Below are 19,931 nucleotides of genomic sequence, written 5' to 3' on the forward strand. Positions count from 1 at the left end.
TATGATGGTGGTGGTTGTTCTGTTCATTCTCACTTCAGATTTGCCCAAACTAGTGGAGTGCAATATTTGAAGTGCAAATATTATGGGATTTGGGAAAATATAAATAATTGGTAGTTTTAGTAATCATCAGATGTCCACCCTCTGAAGAGACAGGAGACTATTGTTAATGTCCACCCTCTGAAGAGACAGGAGACTATTGCTAATGTCCACCCTCTGAAGAGACAGGAGACTATTGTTAATGTCCACCCTCTGAAGAGACAGGAGACTATTGTTAATGTCCCGCCCTCTGAAGAGACAGGAGACTATTGCTAATGTCCACCCTCTGAAGAGACAGGAGACTATTGTTAATGTCCCGCCCTCTGAAGAGACAGGAGACTATTGTTAATGTCCACCCTCTGAAGAGACAGGAGACTATTGTTAATGTCCCGCCCTCTGAAGAGACAGGAGACTATTGTTAATGTCGCGCCCTCTGAAGAGACAGGAGACTATTGTTAATGTCCACCCTCTGAAGAGACAGGAGACTATTGCTAATGTCCACCCTCTGAAGAGACAGGAGACTATTGTTAATGTCCACCCTCTGAAGAGACAGGAGACTATTGTTAATGTCCACCCTCTGAAGAGACAGGAGACTATTGTTAATGTCCACCCTCTGAAGAGACAGGAGACTATTGTTAATGTCCACCCTCTGAAGAGACAGGAGACTATTGTTAATGTCCCGCCCTCTGAAGAGACAGGAGACTATTGTTAATGTCCCGCCCTCTGAAGAGACAGGAGACTATTGTTAATGTCCCGCCCTCTGAAGAGACAGGAGACTATTGCTAATGTCCACCCTCTGAAGAGACAGGAGACTATTGTTAATGTCCCGCCCTCTGAAGAGACAGGAGACTATTGCTAATGTCCACCCTCTGAAGAGACAGGAGACTATTGTTAATGTCCCGCCCTCTGAAGAGACAGGAGACTATTGTTAATGTCCACCCTCTGAAGAGACAGGAGACTATTGTTAATGTCCACCCTCTGAAGAGACAGGAGACGATTGTTAATGTCCACCCTCTGAAGAGACAGGAGACTATTGTTAATGTCCACCCTCTGAAGAGACAGGAGACTATTGTTAATGTCCACCCGCTGAAGAGACAGGAGACTATTGCTAATGTCCCGCCCTCTGAAGAGACAGGAGACTATTGTTAATGTCCCGCCCTCTGAAGAGACAGGAGACTATTGTTAATGTCCACCCTCTGAAGAGACAGGAGACAATTGTTAATGTCCACCCTCTGAAGAGACAGGAGACTATTGCTAATGTCCACCCTCTGAAGAGACAGGAGACTATTGTTAATGTCCACCCTCTGAAGAGACAGGAGACTATTGCTAATGTCCACCCGCTGAAGAGACAGGAGACTATTGTTAATGTCCACCCTCTGAAGAGACAGGAGACTATTGTTAATGTCCACCCTCTGAAGAGACAGGAGACTATTGCTAATGTCCACCCTCTGAAGAGACAGGAGACTATTGCTAATGTCCACCCTCTGAAGAGACAGGAGACTATTGCTAATGTCCACCCTCTGAAGAGACAGGAGACTATTGTTAATGTCCACCCTCTGAAGAGACAGGAGACTATTGTTAATGTCCCGCCCTCTGAAGAGACAGGAGACTATTGCTAATGTCCACCCTCTGAAGAGACAGGAGACTATTGCTAATGTCCACCCTCTGAAGAGACAGGAGACTATTGTTAATGTCCCGCCCTCTGAAGAGACAGGAGACTATTGTTAATGTCCCGCCCTCTGAAGAGACAGGAGACTATTGCTAATGTCCACCCTCTGAAGAGACAGGAGACTATTGTTAATGTCCCGCCCTCTGAAGAGACAGGAGACTATTGTTAATGTCCACCCTCTGAAGAGACAGGAGACTATTGTTAATGTCCACCCTCTGAAGAGACAGGAGACAATTGTTAATGTCCACCCTCTGAAGAGACAGGAGACTATTGCTAATGTCCACCCTCTGAAGAGACAGGAGACTATTGTTAATGTCCACCCTCTGAAGAGACAGGAGACTATTGCTAATGTCCACCCGCTGAAGAGACAGGAGACTATTGTTAATGTCCACCCTCTGAAGAGACAGGAGACTATTGTTAATGTCCACCCTCTGAAGAGACAGGAGACTATTGCTAATGTCCACCCTCTGAAGAGACAGGAGACTATTGCTAATGTCCACCCTCTGAAGAGACAGGAGACTATTGCTAATGTCCACCCTCTGAAGAGACAGGAGACTATTGTTAATGTCCACCCTCTGAAGAGACAGGAGACTATTGTTAATGTCCCGCCCTCTGAAGAGACAGGAGACTATTGCTAATGTCCACCCTCTGAAGAGACAGGAGACTATTGCTAATGTCCACCCTCTGAAGAGACAGGAGACTATTGTTAATGTCCCGCCCTCTGAAGAGACAGGAGACTATTGTTAATGTCCACCCTCTGAAGAGACAGGAGACTATTGTTAATGTCCCGCCCTCTGAAGAGACAGGAGACTATTGTTAATGTCCACCCTCTGAAGAGACAGGAGACGATTGTTAATGTCCACCCTCTGAAGAGACAGGAGACTATTGTTAATGTCCACCCTCTGAAGAGACAGGAGACTATTGTTAATGTCCACCCGCTGAAGAGACAGGAGACTATTGCTAATGTCCACCCTCTGAAGAGACAGGAGACTATTGTTAATGTCCCGCCCTCTGAAGAGACAGGAGACTATTGTTAATGTCCACCCTCTGAAGAGACAGGAGACGATTGTTAATGTCCACCCTCTGAAGAGACAGGAGACTATTGCTAATGTCCACCCTCTGAAGAGACAGGAGACTATTGTTAATGTCCACCCTCTGAAGAGACAGGAAACTATTGCTAATGTCCACCCGCTGAAGAGACAGGAGACTATTGTTAATGTCCACCCTCTGAAGAAACAGGAGACTATTGTTAATGTCCACCCTCTGAAGAGACAGGAGACTATTGCTAATGTCCACCCTCTGAAGAGACAGGAGACTATTGCTAATGTCCACCCTCTGAAGAGACAGGAGACTATTGCTAATGTCCACCCTCTGAAGAGACAGGAGACTATTGTTAATGTCCACCCTCTGAAGAGACAGGAGACTATTGTTAATGTCCACTCTCTGAAGAGACAGGAGACTATTGCTAATGTCCACCCTCTGAAGAGACAGGAGACTATTGTTAATGTCCACCCTCTGAAGAGACAGGAGACTATTGTTAATGTCCCGCCCTCTGAAGAGACAGGAGACTATTGCTAATGTCCACCCTCTGAAGAGACAGGAGACTATTGCTAATGTCCACCCTCTGAAGAGACAGGAGACTATTGTTAATGTCCCGCCCTCTGAAGAGACAGGAGACTATTGTTAATGTCCACCCTCTGAAGAGACAGGAGACTATTGTTAATGTCCCGCCCTCTGAAGAGACAGGAGACTATTGTTAATGTCCACCCTCTGAAGAGACAGGAGACGATTGTTAATGTCCACCCTCTGAAGAGACAGGAGACTATTGTTAATGTCCACCCTCTGAAGAGACAGGAGACTATTGTTAATGTCCACCCGCTGAAGAGACAGGAGACTATTGCTAATGTCCACCCTCTGAAGAGACAGGAGACTATTGTTAATGTCCCGCCCTCTGAAGAGACAGGAGACTATTGTTAATGTCCACCCTCTGAAGAGACAGGAGACGATTGTTAATGTCCACCCTCTGAAGAGACAGGAGACTATTGCTAATGTCCACCCTCTGAAGAGACAGGAGACTATTGTTAATGTCCACCCTCTGAAGAGACAGGAAACTATTGCTAATGTCCACCCGCTGAAGAGACAGGAGACTATTGTTAATGTCCACCCTCTGAAGAAACAGGAGACTATTGTTAATGTCCACCCTCTGAAGAGACAGGAGACTATTGCTAATGTCCACCCTCTGAAGAGACAGGAGACTATTGCTAATGTCCACCCTCTGAAGAGACAGGAGACTATTGCTAATGTCCACCCTCTGAAGAGACAGGAGACTATTGTTAATGTCCACCCTCTGAAGAGACAGGAGACTATTGTTAATGTCCACCCTCTGACACGTGTTTTCCACCTTTTGGCTAAAGATGCATCACTGCAGGAGGTTGAGAACCTAAATGAAATGTTCCCATAAATGGACCTTTGACGCTGGCGCTGGAATTGTTTTGTTTAAGTCGTCCCTGGAACAATATAAAACACCCCAGTAACATATTTAACCGATACTTATTCCGGGTCTGTCCAAATGGATGCGCAGTAGACCCGATCTTAGTTTCGCTTTTGATTCCGCCTCCGTTGGCTCTTCTCCCGTGACAGCAGAAGTCAGATCAGGGACCCAAACGCTTCACCTGTTGGGATATCGACTGTATCACGTGCTGACCTCTTGTTCTGTTTTGGCTGCTGGTTTGGTTCGGTTTGGTCGGATCATGGCAGCGTTCAGAGTGCAGGACCAGCCGATGCTGACCTCGACTGTGAGTTAACTGTCCTGTTTCCTGATAGATCGATGAAAGCGCGAGTCACCAGTATTGATCAGTAGATCAACCTTTGCTGGACGGTAAAAGAAATAACCAAATATACCGAATTTACAGGCATCTAACCGAGCAGAGAAAACAACACGCACACACACACACACACACACACACACACACACACACACACACACACACACACACACACAACCGTAGTTAATGCAGTTGTTTGTAACTTATTCCACTGAAAATAATTTAACGTGATCAAACATCTTAAAACAAAACTACATTATGTGGCTGTGACCTTTGAGTGTATCACGGGTTAATGTTTTACATGACTGAACACTTTCAGTTTAGTGCAGGGGTCGGCAACCCAAAATGTTGAAAGAGCCATATTGGACCAAAAAAATAAGAAACAAATCTGTCTGGAGCCGCAAAAAATTAAAAGCCTTATATAGGGCTTATAATGAAGGCAACACATGCTGTGAGTGTCTATATTAGCTGTATTAGCCTACTTTCCAAATGATAAGTAGGCTACAAATACATAATGAGCATCCTGGAGAGAATGACGCACCACATGGCCACTTTAAGTTTAACTTCCATTATAATGAGATGTTGAAATTAAATATTTATTATACACATTTATACAGCATTGGAAAACTTTAAGAATGATTGTCACGTTATTCCTCCTACAGAAATTATATTAAAACAATTTCCATTTTCATATTTTTTAAAAAGCTCCAGGGAGCCACTAGGGCGGCGCTAAAGAGCCGCGGGTTGCCGAGCCCTGGTTTAGTGGGAGCTCATTTTACACCCTGGCTTTGTGACATAAATATGGGAGTATATTTCTAAATATATCAACGGATAAGTAGGCCAGGAGTTCCTGACTGCCTCATTTACCTTTGACACGGTTCTTCTGGCTCCTCATGCTTCTGTTAAATTAAAACTACGCATTATGTAAATATCACTGGTTTGTTCCTTCTCACCCAGTAAGTGAGCCAGTGGATTCCTGTTGTTTTACATTCCAGTCTACTGCAGCCATGCCCATCAGCCTCGGTTAACATGCACATTACTCTGTAGCATTAAAAAAAAAACTCTTTAAAAAAAAAAAGAAATGTGATACTAAAAATCTCTCCATGCCACAGCATCAAAAACAGATCTCACACAATCATTTCATATTTAGACATGTGCATAAACCAAATGTTCCACCACACAAATGAAAATTGTTGATGGTTGCGGTTCTGCTCCAGGAGAGTGTAAGAAAGGATGAAGAGTTTGAAGACGAACCATATCGGAGCCTGGAGATGGTGCAGGTAGTACAGCTGTCTGTGGATCACTTACAGGCTGCTGAGGAAAGAATAAGGTAGCATCTTTCTCTTTCACAGAAGGAAATCGTAATTGTGAATAAACGCAAAGTGGGTCTTCTCGAGAAACTGGAGAGCTATGAAGCTGAACTGCAGAGGAGGAGGGCTGAGTCGGCCAGACTGAGGGAGAAATACAAGGTCAGAATCAAGGAAGTCCCCCAGCCTGGAATGTTAGTGAGTGCATGTGACACATGTGACATGTTCTTTTCCAGAACTACATAAAAGTTCCACAGGTGGACATCAACTACGAAGAGCCTGGCTCGCAGGAGAGAGGAGACCTGATCCAAGGGTGGTTCACCATCAGTCAGAAACCCAGCATGTGCATAAAGGGAGGACAAGTGCTGATTACGTTTGACGAGGAAAAAGGTAATCAATCAATTATTATCAAGATTCTATTAAAGGCAAATTATAATTTTGTTCAATCACGTGAGTGTGTAAAAATGATCAGATCAGCAATAAATATCTTCTGTGTGAAATGTGATGATATTTAAATAAACTTGATCATTTAAAAAAAAATAAAAAATAAAAAAAATAAAAACAAACACGTGCTAATGTAAAGAACGATTAAAAATGTTTTATCAGTCTTTTGAGGAGCGCAACCAGCAGGGGGCGCTAACGTTGAGGGATTGGTGGAACTGCAATAGATGTCTTTGTGATGACGTTTCTGTCCTTCAGTTGCTTCCAGGATCCAAAAGACTTCTGAGTTCCATGTGCCCTGTGAGTGTGGAACCTTGACTGCCAAGCCCCAAAAAATTAATTTACCTGTTGTTGCTTATGAGGTATACACACATACATACAGTGCACGCACACACACACGTACACATAAAGTGACTGTAATATCTGGTTTGGTTTTCTGAAGACCTGAACAAAAAAACACTGCTGGAAAAGCATAACTTCAAATTTACACTTTTATCTGTCTGCTATCATCACTCTAGGTTCAATTGGACATTCCCAAGAGGGATCTACAGCTTTCCAATGTGATCTCCTCCATGGAAGACGAGAGAATAAAGGACCGGCTGACAATAAGTTTTTCTAGGCCCAGCAAAGGAGGAGGAGAGGTGGAAAACGTGGTGTATGATAGAAACACAGGGAATGGGCTCATCACCTTCCTCCATCCTGGAGGTACCTTCAGAACAAAGACAGTGTCATTGTTCATTCATGCTTGTGCATGACAACATCACCAAGGCTTAATTCATTCTCTCTCTCTCTCTCTCTCTCTCTCTCTCTCTCTCTCTCTCTCTCTCTCTCTCTATATATATATATATATATATATATATATATATATATATATATATATATATATATCTATATCTACAGTACATGTGTTGCTGACCCACCCTGACTCTCTGTCTGTGTCCTTCTGTAGTTGCTCTGAGTTTAGCCCAGGCTGGAATATTCCAGGTGGACCTGGAGGCTGAAAAGATGGTGGAGGTTGCACCTGCTTTCCAATATCGGCTGCAGCGGTTCCAGGTACATATGGGATACATTCGTCCTACCTTAATACGATGACCTCCTGTCTGGGCTGTCTACCTTTGCTTTGCCGCTCATCAATGTAGAAGTGATAACTGATGATCTCTTATATTTGTCAGAATCTCTGTAACGATAAGAAAGCTGGTGATGCATTTGATGCCTTTCAGACCTTCTGTGGCTTTCCCAGAAGAACCGTCCTCATGAGTGGCATAAAGGACTTGGATGAGGAGGACATCCTGAAGGAATCCCTGGAGGTTTTCTTTCAGAAGCCCAGCAACAGTGGTGGTGAAATCGCTCACATTAGATACATCTCAAAGAAGAAGTCTCTGCACGCCTTTTTCAGCTGTGATGATGTGGCAGTGGTGGACAACACATCTGGAATCTAGCTGTGATCTCACTGCAGCCTCTGTGCACAGCTGGCAGATGCTGATATTTAAACATAATTTTAGATCACTATTGATATATATTCCCTTGCATTTTGACAGCCTTTTACACCCCACTGGACATCATCTTAACTCTACACAGGAAATGTCAAGCAAGTGTGATGCTCGTGTTCCACTGATGTTTCCATGTTAAAGTTTGACAGCTCAACGTGCATCATGAATGCAACATGAGGTCCATGTTGTGGAGCTCAGTACCCTCAGACGCGTTCAGTGTTTAAAAGTATAAATAAACAAGGATTCCAACTCACAGGACTCAGAGCATCTGAACATCTGAGCTTGTTTTACCTGTCGGATGATGTGGACAGACATGCAGCTCTTTATACGTTTACTCACCTGCAACACATTTAATGACACATGAAACAGATGCAGTTTCCATGGCACCTGGCTCCTTCCGGCAGTCAGAACCACATTAATAAAGCCACTTCCTGGTTTTCTCGGTCTCTGTTCCTCCTGTTGCTGATTTGCTCTGGGAGCAGAGTTCTCAGCTTTTTAAAAACCTTTTATGCAGGTGCTGATTTGTGTTTATAGCTGAAGCGTGACTGCAGTCACTCGGGCCTCATCCTCTCTGCAGACCCCTCCAGGGCGGAGGGCCATTGTTCTCGTGTGGCCTATATTCATTTTTGTTGTTTTCCTTTAGGTCCACAAGCTGCCATTTGGCTCATTTTATTGTAAAATATATATCTTTAAATGAGAAATACTCTGTTAAATTTTAAATACACAACCATAAACATTAGAATTTTGGACAAGTTTCTGACCATTATTGTGACGTCTGACCCACAACTCAGGTATCCTGAAGAACCCGTGACTAGTCGTTAAACATAGCAAACCTCTCTAAACATCTCATTTAGGTTTTCTGCACACAGTATGTGCACCTCATTTGCACATCTCTTTAACAAAACCACAGGAGACCTCCCCAGCCCACATTTATGAGACAAAACTGCTTTTAAAATCAGTTTAATCAAAATAGCAAGTCCAATGTTTAAACCCATGACTTCAACATGCTGCCAATGCATTCTTGGCTTTTGGATGTGGACTGAGGAATGACACATTTCTTTCATCCAAATGGCCAAGCCAATGATTTTTGGCATCAAAGCGTCACAAGCGTTGGATGCACTTGGAGAGCAGAGATGCTAAATATTTGATCTTAACAGAAATATATTAAGTTTATTGATTTTTTTTATTTTATTGTCTCACAATCACAAACAAGCAATGAATCCCTCTTCTCCATTTTTGATTCTGGAGGCTCGAATGAACATGAAGAGTGCTACAAGCCCATCGCTTTTAATAAGAAAAACGCGTACGCTAGAATGAGTTACGGTTAACAAGCTGGCTTCCAAGGTTAACCGTTTCTGAAAATTAGCTACGAATAAGAATAGATGACTTTCATCAGGTTTTACTCCAGCCCGGAAACAACCATAAACAGGAGGTTTTAAATCAAGTTATCCCAGCACCCACGTGGGGACAGAGGCATAAAACACAGGGGAAGGAACAGCTGTATTTGCAACACAACTCTGACCAAAGTCCTACATCTGCTGGGTGGAGTTTCCATTCCAAGTGTTGTTGTCCTCCTCGCTGTCCTCCTGCGTCCGCAGTCTGCAGATATTCCCATCCTTCTTGAATTCTTTGGGCCGCTTCTCCCCAGTCTGTGTGGACTTTTTTTCTCTGAGCAGACAGAGAAGAATAGAGCAACCGTATTAGATATAAAATTTAATCTTTGAAAAGTACGAGATTTCCCTCATTTGCAATGTCTGTGCAAAACAACAGAAAAATAAAGAATCAAACAAAGATGAAGACAAACATTTGGAGACAAATGTAAAGCAGGTGCTGACTGAAGCGAGGTGGTTTGAGAGCAGTGTCTTAAATGTCCAGCAGTAATGTGTGTCTCAATTCTGAGCGTGCTTTGAAGATGGTCCCGTGTGGTTGGTGCACAAAAACAAAAAAACAGATGAACCCAGTCCAGATGTAACCCTGGAAACTAGTCAGCTGAGCGAGGTTTGGCAAGTTACTGAGGTCCAGTCCAGCAGGGATTAGATCATAGACAGAAAGATTGCCTGAACTATTCTTTCTCTACAGTCCAAGGACAAACTACACCGGTTTCTGTTGAGTTTTGCCAGTGTTCTGGGAAAAGGTTTTGAATATGATTTTTAAAAGTAAATGACTCACTGAGCCAAATACCAACATATACTTTACACTCTGTGACTCTCTAAATATAGCAACCACGTGTTGATACTGCTATTATTAATGCTTCTTACTCTAGAAAAAGAGCACAAAACATTGTTTTGCTTGCATTAGAGCATTAAAGTGACAGCATTAGAGTTGTATAATGCAGAGACAATATCAGAAATTGTATATAAGACAAATCAAAGTATGGCTTTATGCGTTTACCTGCAGGGACTCAGTGGTTAGAACACAGACACTTGGTAAATGAAAAAAAAAACAATAACAACAGCAGAATTCCTCACCTCTTGGCTTTGTCGGCACCCAGGCTGGTGTGTGAGTTGGACTGAGCGTGGCTTTGACCTCTTGACGCTGATTCTCGAGGGGATGGCGTTGCAAATACAAAGGAGCTGAAGAATCTCCAAATGGCCAGTAGAGGGTAAAGTATTGTGCCCAGAACGGTCCAGATCCCACTGCCAGACGACTGGACAACTGCATTACGCTGCCAGCTTGACTGCTGAGAGGGGAGGCATTTAAATTACCGGTAAGTGAATTCAAGCCACACTAAGCTAAGGTTGCCATGGATTTGCCAACTCTATTAGTGGTGTGACAAATTAATTTAAAAGCAAAACTGGAAGTGGCACTGGTTTACTCACTGGCAGAATTACAATGGAGGCACTTGGTGCCAGTTCCAACTCCACAAGAGTCTTGTTCATGTCTTCAGTAGTGAACACCCTCCGAGGGAACATGGTGGCCATGGAGAAGTTACCATAGCGATTTCCCACTTCCTAAAACACCAACAACAAAAAACTCCAATGTTTGTACCAGTGATGCTTGCACTGCCAAGAATGTTCCTGGTAAAATAAAGGTGAAATAAATAAATAAATAAAACCAGACCTGAACAACAAACTGCCGGACCTCCTGTAGTCGTGCCTGTAAGGGGAACTGGTTTGTGAAGGATGAGCCATCCGGGAGGCGGAATTGTATCCTCACTCTGGTGCTGATGACACAAACACACACATATCTGGTCAAGCTTTTAAGTATTTTTGATGTCACGTTCAATGTTTATTCAAATGTGTGTATCAATTGGTTCACATGCACACATAACAGGATGACAACTGTTTTCCTGGGATTGTGTTTGCACATTTGGTTCCGCGTCCCAGTTGGTCTAAACATATCAATCTGAAGAACTCCTTACCTCCTTTCCCTCACACCTGCCTCCTTTTTGACCTCCTGTTCTGCCTGCCTGGCCTGTAATAATGCTTGCCTGGCAGCCTTCTCCTCCTCCTGAGTTTTGGCATAGTGTGCGGCTCTCTCCATCCTGTCCTGCAGAAGAAAAAAAGGCGTTCTGAGATTATTGGAATTGGTTAGGGATTAAAACTGCATTATTAAGAAAGGTTTATTTAAATACAGCTACTCCAGCACAAGACTGGTGTCATGACTAGAAGGTGCAAAGATAGTTGGATCGGAAGCTTCCTCATAACTCCTTCACATGTTTGCATCCACCTCATAAGATGGGCAGGAGACAGAGGGTTGTAAATAATGATCAGAATAGGATTTCAGTGAAGATTTGGTGCTCATATCCTTTTCCTTCAAATAAGTAAGCTTAGGAGAGAGAGAGGAGACACATTGATAAGCTCACCATGGCAATTTGCTGTTTAATGCGCTGTCTGGCAGCCCTCTCCTCTTCTTTCTCTCGGTTCCTCTCCTCTAACAACCTCTTGGTCTTTTCTTCCTCTTTCCTCTTTAAGTCCTGCGAGTCCCTTCCTGCCATGCGATGCTCCTTCCTGACCTCTTTCTACACAAAGGTAATACAGAGACACAAGTCAAGGCTTAAATGCACATCATCAGTAGACGTGTTTCCATTCCCTTTGGAAGGGAGACTGTCTTGATTGAAATTACCAACACCCAAATAGTGGAAACACACAAGTTTTTATTACTATGCAGATTCAAAAGGCAGGTTTCACAAAACTGAGATGACAACCTTCTGTGGGCTGCTACCTTATCTTTTGTAGGGGTTTGAGTGCCCAAAGGTCTCTAAGAGCTATGGGATATGGTTCTACTTGGCCTGAAACAGGTGGTCTGTTCTCCACTGGACTACAGATGGGTCTAGTGGGAGTGAAGTGACTGAACTCCTGTGCTGTCCTGGTTTTAACTCCAGCCTACAACACATCCTTAGCTCCATCCCAGGGGTGCAGGGTAAAATTAGTGGGCCAGGTCACTGGGGCCAGTTGTCACAGCAGCACCACAAACCCATTGGTGGAGAGCAGAGTTACAGGCTATACAACTAGCTACAGTATCAGTATCTGGCAGCCGATGAAACCCAGCACACCCAAATAAGGTGCATCTTTGACAGGCAAATATTACGAAATGGAGGAGGTGCCCATTACCCAGTAGTAGCCATGATCTCCCATGTTAATGTTACAAGTTGTGTCAATAGTTCAATTTCTTACCTCCTCTTCTGCCTTCTTCTGTGGTGGTCTCTGTTCTAGTTTCTTAGCAAATCTGGAACCAAAGAAAAAAATCAAACAAAACATTTACTTGAGAATGTACAAAGATAAATATACTTAATATAACTCAGGTGGCTCTAGTCAGAAGAGCCAGAAAACCAATAAAAGGTTGATACGTGAAATAGGCTTGTGTGTTGGTGTGTCTGCATCCCCATTAACACCTTTCAAACAGCCATTGCAATTTCAGTCTTGTCAACTCCAGTCAATTTCAGGGGCAATTTTATTATTTGGGGCAATATTATTATTATATGGAAAATTATTATTATTATTATTAGGAAAGCAAAAGCTAAAATCTACATAGAAGTTCAAAACCTGTGACTTCATTGTTTTACCAACCGAAGAAGCCTTTGAAGTTTTAAACTAACATTTATCATTTAGGTCAAACCCATTATGAATGGTTTCTGCTCTAATCCCCATTTTAATATGTTGGTGTTGGACCCACATACCTGGCGAGGCCAACACTTTACATTCAACTAGAGGGGCCATTATACCAATTGTTGCCAGTGAAATTCCTTCCCAGAATGTGACAGAACCTCATAGGCATGAATGCCACTACCTTTACCTCATAGTGTGCAGGTTTTGTTCAGCCTGAGAACTCTGGGCTGGGTGGTCTGGAGGTCCAGTCTCTGTGGCTGCATGTTCTGTTCCTGGAGATGATGCTGTGTGTCAATAGTAACAGGTCAAGTGGATTAAAATCAAAACCAGTTTTGATGCATTTATAGGTGTTGGCCATGTTTGCTGTTTTCAATGGTGCTGGACTCAAATTCAGAATGAGCATATTTACGGCAATATTTTACCCAGTATCCAGGCTATGATCAGAATTTAGAAAATTAAATGAATTTAATAACTGAATTGCCTTCTTAGTTTTTAAAAAAAATCTTGTTAATGGCAGCAACCAACACTCAGAGAGACATATTACAATTACTGAAACCATTAATGACAGAAAATACAAATCAAATAACCCTTTTAAGTCATGCAAACCAAGGAAATGCTCACGTCACCACCAATCCCAATGATACAATTTGTGCACCGCTGACATACCTTTGACTGTAGGTGGTGGTGTTGCAGGCTCTATGGTGGATGACCCCACAGATAATGTAGGCTGTGAGGCTGAAGCACTGCTGGCATTTTCACGAGAAGAGCTGTCTACTGGAGCACTGGCCTGGTTATGCATCTGTTAAAAACAACCATTATTTATTTGATGCCGCAGCAGTGGTACTTAGAAGGTCTTCCCATCTATCATGGATTTCTTTTTCCAGCTCAATGCTGTAGGTATATAACATTGGGGTAGGTTCCCAACCACATGCATGTCAAAAAAAGTGATATAAACACAGGGTTGGACTCTTCATACAGTAAACCTAAGAGACTTCAATTTCTAACAGCTACAGCTACACTTGCTTCGTAAGAGTAGGTAAATGTTTTGTTTTAATTATTTTATCTTCTTAGGCTATTCCAATGCTCTGTGAGGATACTGAATGGCTGCTTCTTTAACTCTGTTCCTGCTCTGCTGATTAGAATATAACATTGAGAAATATTCAAATTCATACCTGCTTAACCCTGTTGATTCTTCCCATCAGGTCATTAGCAGATACAGAGCCAGCGATGACCTCAAGAGGAATCCCATTATCGCCAATGAAGAAAGTGGAGGGTACGCACACCACAGGGTCTTCATTCAAGGTGGGTTAAGGAACTTTTTTTCTATTTTTTTCCCATCTATTGCATTTGAATGGCTGAATGGTTTTGAAACTGTGTTTAATATGACTCTAAATTAAGTGTTTGGAGGTTAACTGAACATAAAAAGATACAAATATCAGAGAACTGTACACATATGTCACTGTGGGGAGAAAAAAAATCATATGTTAAAGAATATCTTGATTTTCAGGATAATATATCTGACAAACTATATACCTATCATTTGAAGGGTAAAGAAAAGCTAGCACATGCTGATGTGGAAATAAAAACTGTACTGTGTCAGCAAATGTTCCTCAATACAGAGAGTGGATTTTAAAAAGATTTCATTGTATTCTTATAAAAAGAAAGTACCGGTAAATGCTTGAATGTGTTCAGGTTTTGTGTATATGGCCACCAAGTATTTACTTTTACAGCATTACATCTCATTTTAAAGCTGTAAAAGTTGTAAAACTGTACAGCGTAAAGCTTTTACAAAATAAATACATTTAGCACATATGTGTACCTCTTGGCATCGATTCTGATGGCAACACAACATTCCATGGTTTCCTTTACAACCCTGTCATCCTCCCAGCTGGACATCAACTGTGTTGACTGTTCGTCGTCTCCTGACAAAACGGTAAGAACACAATGCTAAAACCAGCTTTTCCACTGGCAGCTTTTCATTGAGTATTTCAATTTTCAAATCCTTTTAAAAGTCTGGAGAGAAATGCCGGCAGTCTAACGTTTAGGAAGGCAAAAGAAAACTCTCACAATTTAAAATAAGTTCCTATGTAATTCTATGTCAACACAGATATTACCTTAAAGCAAATCCTTTCACATTTTCTAACAACCATCAGCATTATCTCTTCATAAATTAGTGTGTTATCGACCTAAATCATTTTCGTCGAGGTGATTTTGACATGTTGACAAATGTATCATTGTAGTGTTTAACCTGGAGACAGCACACAAGGAAATAGCTACAAATAATTCAGTGCGTCTCAAATGTTAAGCCACCACTTCTTAAAATACACCCGTAAATAGTGCCAAATAACATTATTATAGCCTGCCACCATATTTAATCATACTCCATTACTTTTCTGACGATAACGATAAAAAATGAGATGACATATCAAGATAAACTAGCGCAAGCTTTAGCTTTAATTAGACCAGCGTTTAAAAGGCTGCAGAGATATGTTGACAAGCTCAGTACCTATTTTAGTACAACTTAAGCAACGTCTCTGTAAATATACTATTGCCTGGGTATTACATGCTAACGCTACTTGTGTATGCTATCGTTGAATAGCTACAGAAGGAAGACACAAAAACATACAGACTTACCGGTAATGACAACGACAAAAATGCGACCTTGTTGTTTGGCTGCATTTATTGCTTCGGGAATTGAGCCCCCAAACCAAATCATTTTTACGTAATGTTAGGAAATCGGGAGAGCTCAACTATCCTACATTAGTTGATGAATAATCTTATTCCTCTTCTTCAGGGTCCAGATTTTCTTCTTCTGCGCTTTTGGTCTTAAACCAGGTTAAAGCCTCATTACTGCCACCAACTGGGCTAGAGGGGAATGGCAGGCTGCTCCTGACGATACGCCTCACCTTCACCTGCCAACTTTTATCATCATCATCATCATCATCATCATCATCATCATCATCATCATCATCATCAACATCATTATTAGTATTATTATTATTATTATCATTATTATTGTTATTGTCGTTGTTGTTGTTGCTTAAAATATTAGAATTTTTAAGCTCGTTGTACAAATTCAAACGGAACCTGAGTTACTTTTGCTTAAAAGAGACTGTTGTTGATTATGATTTATTAGAGTTGCAGAGATAAGCAACAAGAAAACAATCTTAGCAAACATTAAACATTATTAATCATGTTTTAATTCAGCCGATGCATATAGGCTGCCCTCATGAATTTTATCTTTCACCTGTTCAAAATTATTTAGACAATATTGTTGCAAATGAAGAAAAAAAAAAGTTTATTCTTTAGTACGGCTGTGGATTTCTGATTATGTTTCAGTCTGACCTATGTACATAACCTCTGTTACAACTATGTTTGAAATTCATTTGCTTTTAATTTTGATTTGATTTAATTTGGTGTTGCAAGAAAAACACGAGTATTTTCAGCTGTATTGTATTGATTGTCGTATTATCATTAAATATTTCTCTCAGGTATCAGATATCGACCATTTCAGTCTCTGCAGCCAAGAATTACCAACAAAAAGTAAAAAAAAAAAAATCAACAGAGACACTGAGAAAAGTTTTGACACTGATCAAAAGCTATGATCTGTCTTTATTGGTAAGAAATATCATCAATAGATGGCGCTCTAACACCATTGTGGATTGCGGCACAGTTTAAAATGAAATAAGACGACTGCTGTCTTCTCTTTTATCAGTACATGGGCAATGGTATCTGCTGGCTTTGGATAATTCAGGGTGCTCTGTAGATTTTGTTGTCTCTCTAAGAGGTTAATTCAAAATGCGTGTATACTTTTTTTCTCTGTTGTGCTGTTAATTATCACTTCTAATCAAACGCTCGTCACTCCAAAGTTTCCTAACTAGACTAAATCTCATGTGTTCTATTGAAATACACAAAATTAAGTAAATGACATTGAATCATTATTCATTTATTTAATCGTTGCAGAGATCCATCAGCACCTGCAAGTCTCATGTTATTTTGGTTTAGTTTAAATCTTTTTTTATCCTAATGCCGTTTCTGATTTATAGAGTAAAACAAATGTCTTAACTATGGACCTGGAACAGCAGGATTTCCAGTGTTGTGCTGAGGAAAGACTTTCAAATAAAGATCATATATGTGATCTGCTCCTTTCACAGAACAACGCAAACAGGGTTTTACAAAGCTAGCGGGGAAGTTATATTTGTGGAAATGCGTTTGTAATTTTAGCGTTTGTAAAGTGTAGCGCCACCAACAGGAAAAAAAAAATCACATTTATATGGCTTTAATGTGATACAGGTACTAGCATAAATATTGAGAGTGAGGTAGTCTCTCATGTCTCTTGGTGCTTAGGTAAGATCTTGCACTGGTATCCACTTGTCTATCTGCCATGACTCTCAACTGCATCCCTTTAATCCAACAGTACTTAAAGCTCCTGATTTGCTCACTCAATACCATATTGTTCTTTACTTCTCATGTAAGACTCTCCAGCACTGGCATTCAGTCTGATCTCCTAATGTCGAGCCTGCCTGGCTCAGATAATCCTATTACATGGCTGTACTGGTGAAAGTTTCTGCCCTCTGTCCTGACAATGAGTTTAGCCTCACATTAACTCAGAATGGAACAATCATATTACTGATTAATTATGAACTCTTTCATTAAGTAATAAAGCCTGCAATTTGTTTTATATGTGCACGTTAATCTGCTGCCACCCTTGCTGCTGACGGTACAAATGAAGAGGCTGAAGCTCAGTTGGTGGTTGCTCCAGTGACCACTGCTCTGACCCCAGACTGGACATGTCCATGTAACCTTGAGCCCTGAACCCAACACACCCCCTGAAGCTGCATCTCCAATGTGCAACTGATGAATAAATGTGTGTTGTGAAGTCATGGTATGAAGTCATCTCTCTGTCCTCAGTGTGAGAGTCTGAATGGGTGAACGTAGACTTGTAATGTAAAGAGCCTCGAGTGAGATCTAGAAAAGTGCTGTCTAAATCCTGTCCGTTTACTCTGATGGTGTCAGGCGGATTATCCAGAACTGCTGAAAATATGAAACTTGCAACATTTTCAGCTGTATTGTAGTTAAACCCAAAGGTCGTTCTCTTCTTTCTCCAGTAAGCCCCCTCTTCCAGCACGGCCTTCACCCCTGTTTTCTCTGCTCGGCCTCCCTCTCCGCCTGTGAGGGTCATACAGGCTGAGCTGTCAGAGCAGTCCCAGTCCATTAGTATGGTAATGAGTCTGCAGGCCAACAGGTGGCCCACTAGGCAGCTAATTTAAAGTGCTCATTAAAGAGGAAAGTTAACAAAGCTGCAGCCCAGTGCCAGTATGACTTTAACCCACAGTGTAAGAGGAGTGTGTAGCTGTGTGTTCTCTTGTATTTGTGTGTGAGGCTAAATAAGCTGTGAGTGTGCCTGTATGTGAGATATTGAAATAATGGCTCAGATGAAGTTAGATGGACATTACTAATAAGGCGGACTTGACTTAAATATCCCATCGGTCCGCCAGCAGCTAAATTTTCCACATTATTAACTTGACAGACACCAAGTTATGGAACATCATTTTGATTTTATTTCTTGTCTTCAAATACCACTGAGACAAATATTCTGTAGAACAAAAATCTCTTACAATTTTTATATGCAGGATTACCTCAGCAGAAAAGACGCATGCTTTCTTATTGTGTTTTCTCTTATCATTGTTCTGTTCTCCTCTAAAGAGAACGCTCCGTGGATTCAAACAAAATGCAGCACAACCAGTTTCATCATAAAGCATAACTTCACAGGGCCCATGGACTAGGCCTGGCACCAGTGTGGGATCCTGCTGACCCTCTGGGCAGGATGCTCTGATTGCTGATGTTCATTTTTGTGGCTTATTGTGGTCTTTGTCTGGCCCCGCCTCAGACCAGTTTGGTTTTTAAGACCCTAACAGGGACAAACTGTTCCTGACAATATAGCTCCCAGGGTCATTAGGGCACTGAAAGCCGTCCGCCACAATAAAGCAGCACCTCCACAGAGCGGGACAGTTCAGTTCTGCAGGGTAAATGTGTTGTGCACTGGTCTGTCTTATGGTTCAGGAGTAATGGCACAAAACCAGCTGACGGCACACTTTTGACTACATTTCTTAAATAGAAGTTCATTTCTACCAGAATCATAAACAAACCCAGCGTTATTGCTAAACAAAATGCATCACTGACGAGGAAAGACTTTCTTTGACAAGGCAGAAACTGCAGCCAGACTCACGAGATCAGCTTTTCTCATCAGCGGAGAGAGAAAAAGACAACTGGGATTGAATCCGACAGCCTTTCAATCAAAGAAGCATCTACACTTCCACCTGAATTACAGCCACTGACAGCACGATGCAAACAAAGAGGTAAAGAAAGGGCAGGATTGGACAAGAAAACAGATGAGGAGAGGGAGACAAACAGACGTACAGAAGCACAAAATAACTCTGAATGATAATAACAACAGTAATCTTACAACGATCATGTCAATCATGTCAACATTGGATCCATCACCACTGCTATACAACGGTAATGGATCCAACCTATACTCTTATTTACAATAATAGTAAAGAGAACAAGAACCTGATAAACAGATAGAGAATGTAGGAAGACTATAAGGAAGATGTCCATTGTAGTCAAAGTCCCGATGACAAAGTAACAAAACAGATAATGATGATTCTGATGCCTGAAACTCACTAAACGTTTTCTCAACTAACTTTTAGGGGCATTGCCAAAGGGAGGGAAACTTACGCAATACAGAAATAAATTTAAATCGATGATGAGATTAAAAATTATTACATGCAATTAATACAATTCTGCTCCCTGAGCAGCTGAGTTGACCCTGAAAGGTTGAGTTACAACTAGTCGACAACAACTTATCGACATATCTGAAAATAGAAAACAATAAAGCTATTCTAATTATGAATAAATATCTGTCTGACATACATTTAATCTTTAATATTTCTCCCTCATCAAGATAAGTTGAATTGCAGTTCTAAATCAATGCATGTTAATTCTGCGCACACACAATAAATTGAACCTCCAGTCAAGGTGTCCACCAAGACTGATTAACCAATATGAACATTCTTAAATCACATTAATCACCATCGTATAATTAATAACAG

General features: G+C 41.5%; 2 protein-coding genes across 5 annotated transcripts; one reads left to right on the forward strand and one right to left on the reverse strand.

Annotated features, from left to right (window-relative positions):
• The first annotated feature begins 4,272 nt into the window (after positions 1-4,272).
• Positions 4,273-8,205, forward strand: nmi (N-myc (and STAT) interactor). Of its 2 annotated transcripts, none has more exons than XM_029843728.1 (8): positions 4,273-4,500; positions 5,748-5,810; positions 5,886-5,999; positions 6,074-6,227; positions 6,537-6,640; positions 6,797-6,983; positions 7,228-7,331; positions 7,499-8,205. In XM_029843728.1, exons 1-8 carry the CDS (start codon positions 4,279-4,281, stop codon positions 7,715-7,717), a joined length of 1,167 nt encoding a protein of 388 aa, XP_029699588.1. In that variant the 5' UTR covers positions 4,273-4,278; the 3' UTR covers positions 7,718-8,205. The 2 variants fall into 2 exon arrangements, with proteins under 2 accessions (XP_029699588.1, XP_011605597.2); XM_011607295.2 differs by having other exon boundaries at positions 4,275-4,500; positions 5,883-5,999.
• Positions 8,206-8,712: 507 nt separating this feature from the next.
• On the reverse strand, positions 8,713-15,637 carry ubxn4 (UBX domain protein 4). 3 transcript variants are annotated; one of them, XM_011607286.2, is made up of 13 exons: positions 15,451-15,637; positions 14,636-14,738; positions 14,247-14,275; positions 13,989-14,107; positions 13,483-13,615; positions 13,004-13,088; positions 12,385-12,436; positions 11,574-11,729; positions 11,130-11,257; positions 10,829-10,931; positions 10,588-10,719; positions 10,237-10,448; positions 8,713-9,436 (listed from the first exon to the last, which is right to left on the reverse strand). In XM_011607286.2, exons 1-13 carry the CDS (start codon positions 15,530-15,532, stop codon positions 9,298-9,300), a joined length of 1,473 nt encoding a protein of 490 aa, XP_011605588.2. In that variant the 5' UTR covers positions 15,533-15,637; the 3' UTR covers positions 8,713-9,297. The 3 variants fall into 3 exon arrangements, with proteins under 3 accessions (XP_011605588.2, XP_029699574.1, XP_003961735.2); XM_029843714.1 differs by having other exon boundaries at positions 10,237-10,445; positions 13,004-13,100; XM_003961686.3 differs by having other exon boundaries at positions 13,004-13,100.
• Positions 15,638-19,931: the final 4,294 nt, after the last annotated feature.

Source organism: Takifugu rubripes, chromosome 1 (assembly GCF_901000725.2).
Source record: "Takifugu rubripes chromosome 1, fTakRub1.2, whole genome shotgun sequence".
NCBI classification, from domain to species: domain Eukaryota; kingdom Metazoa; phylum Chordata; class Actinopteri; order Tetraodontiformes; family Tetraodontidae; genus Takifugu; species Takifugu rubripes.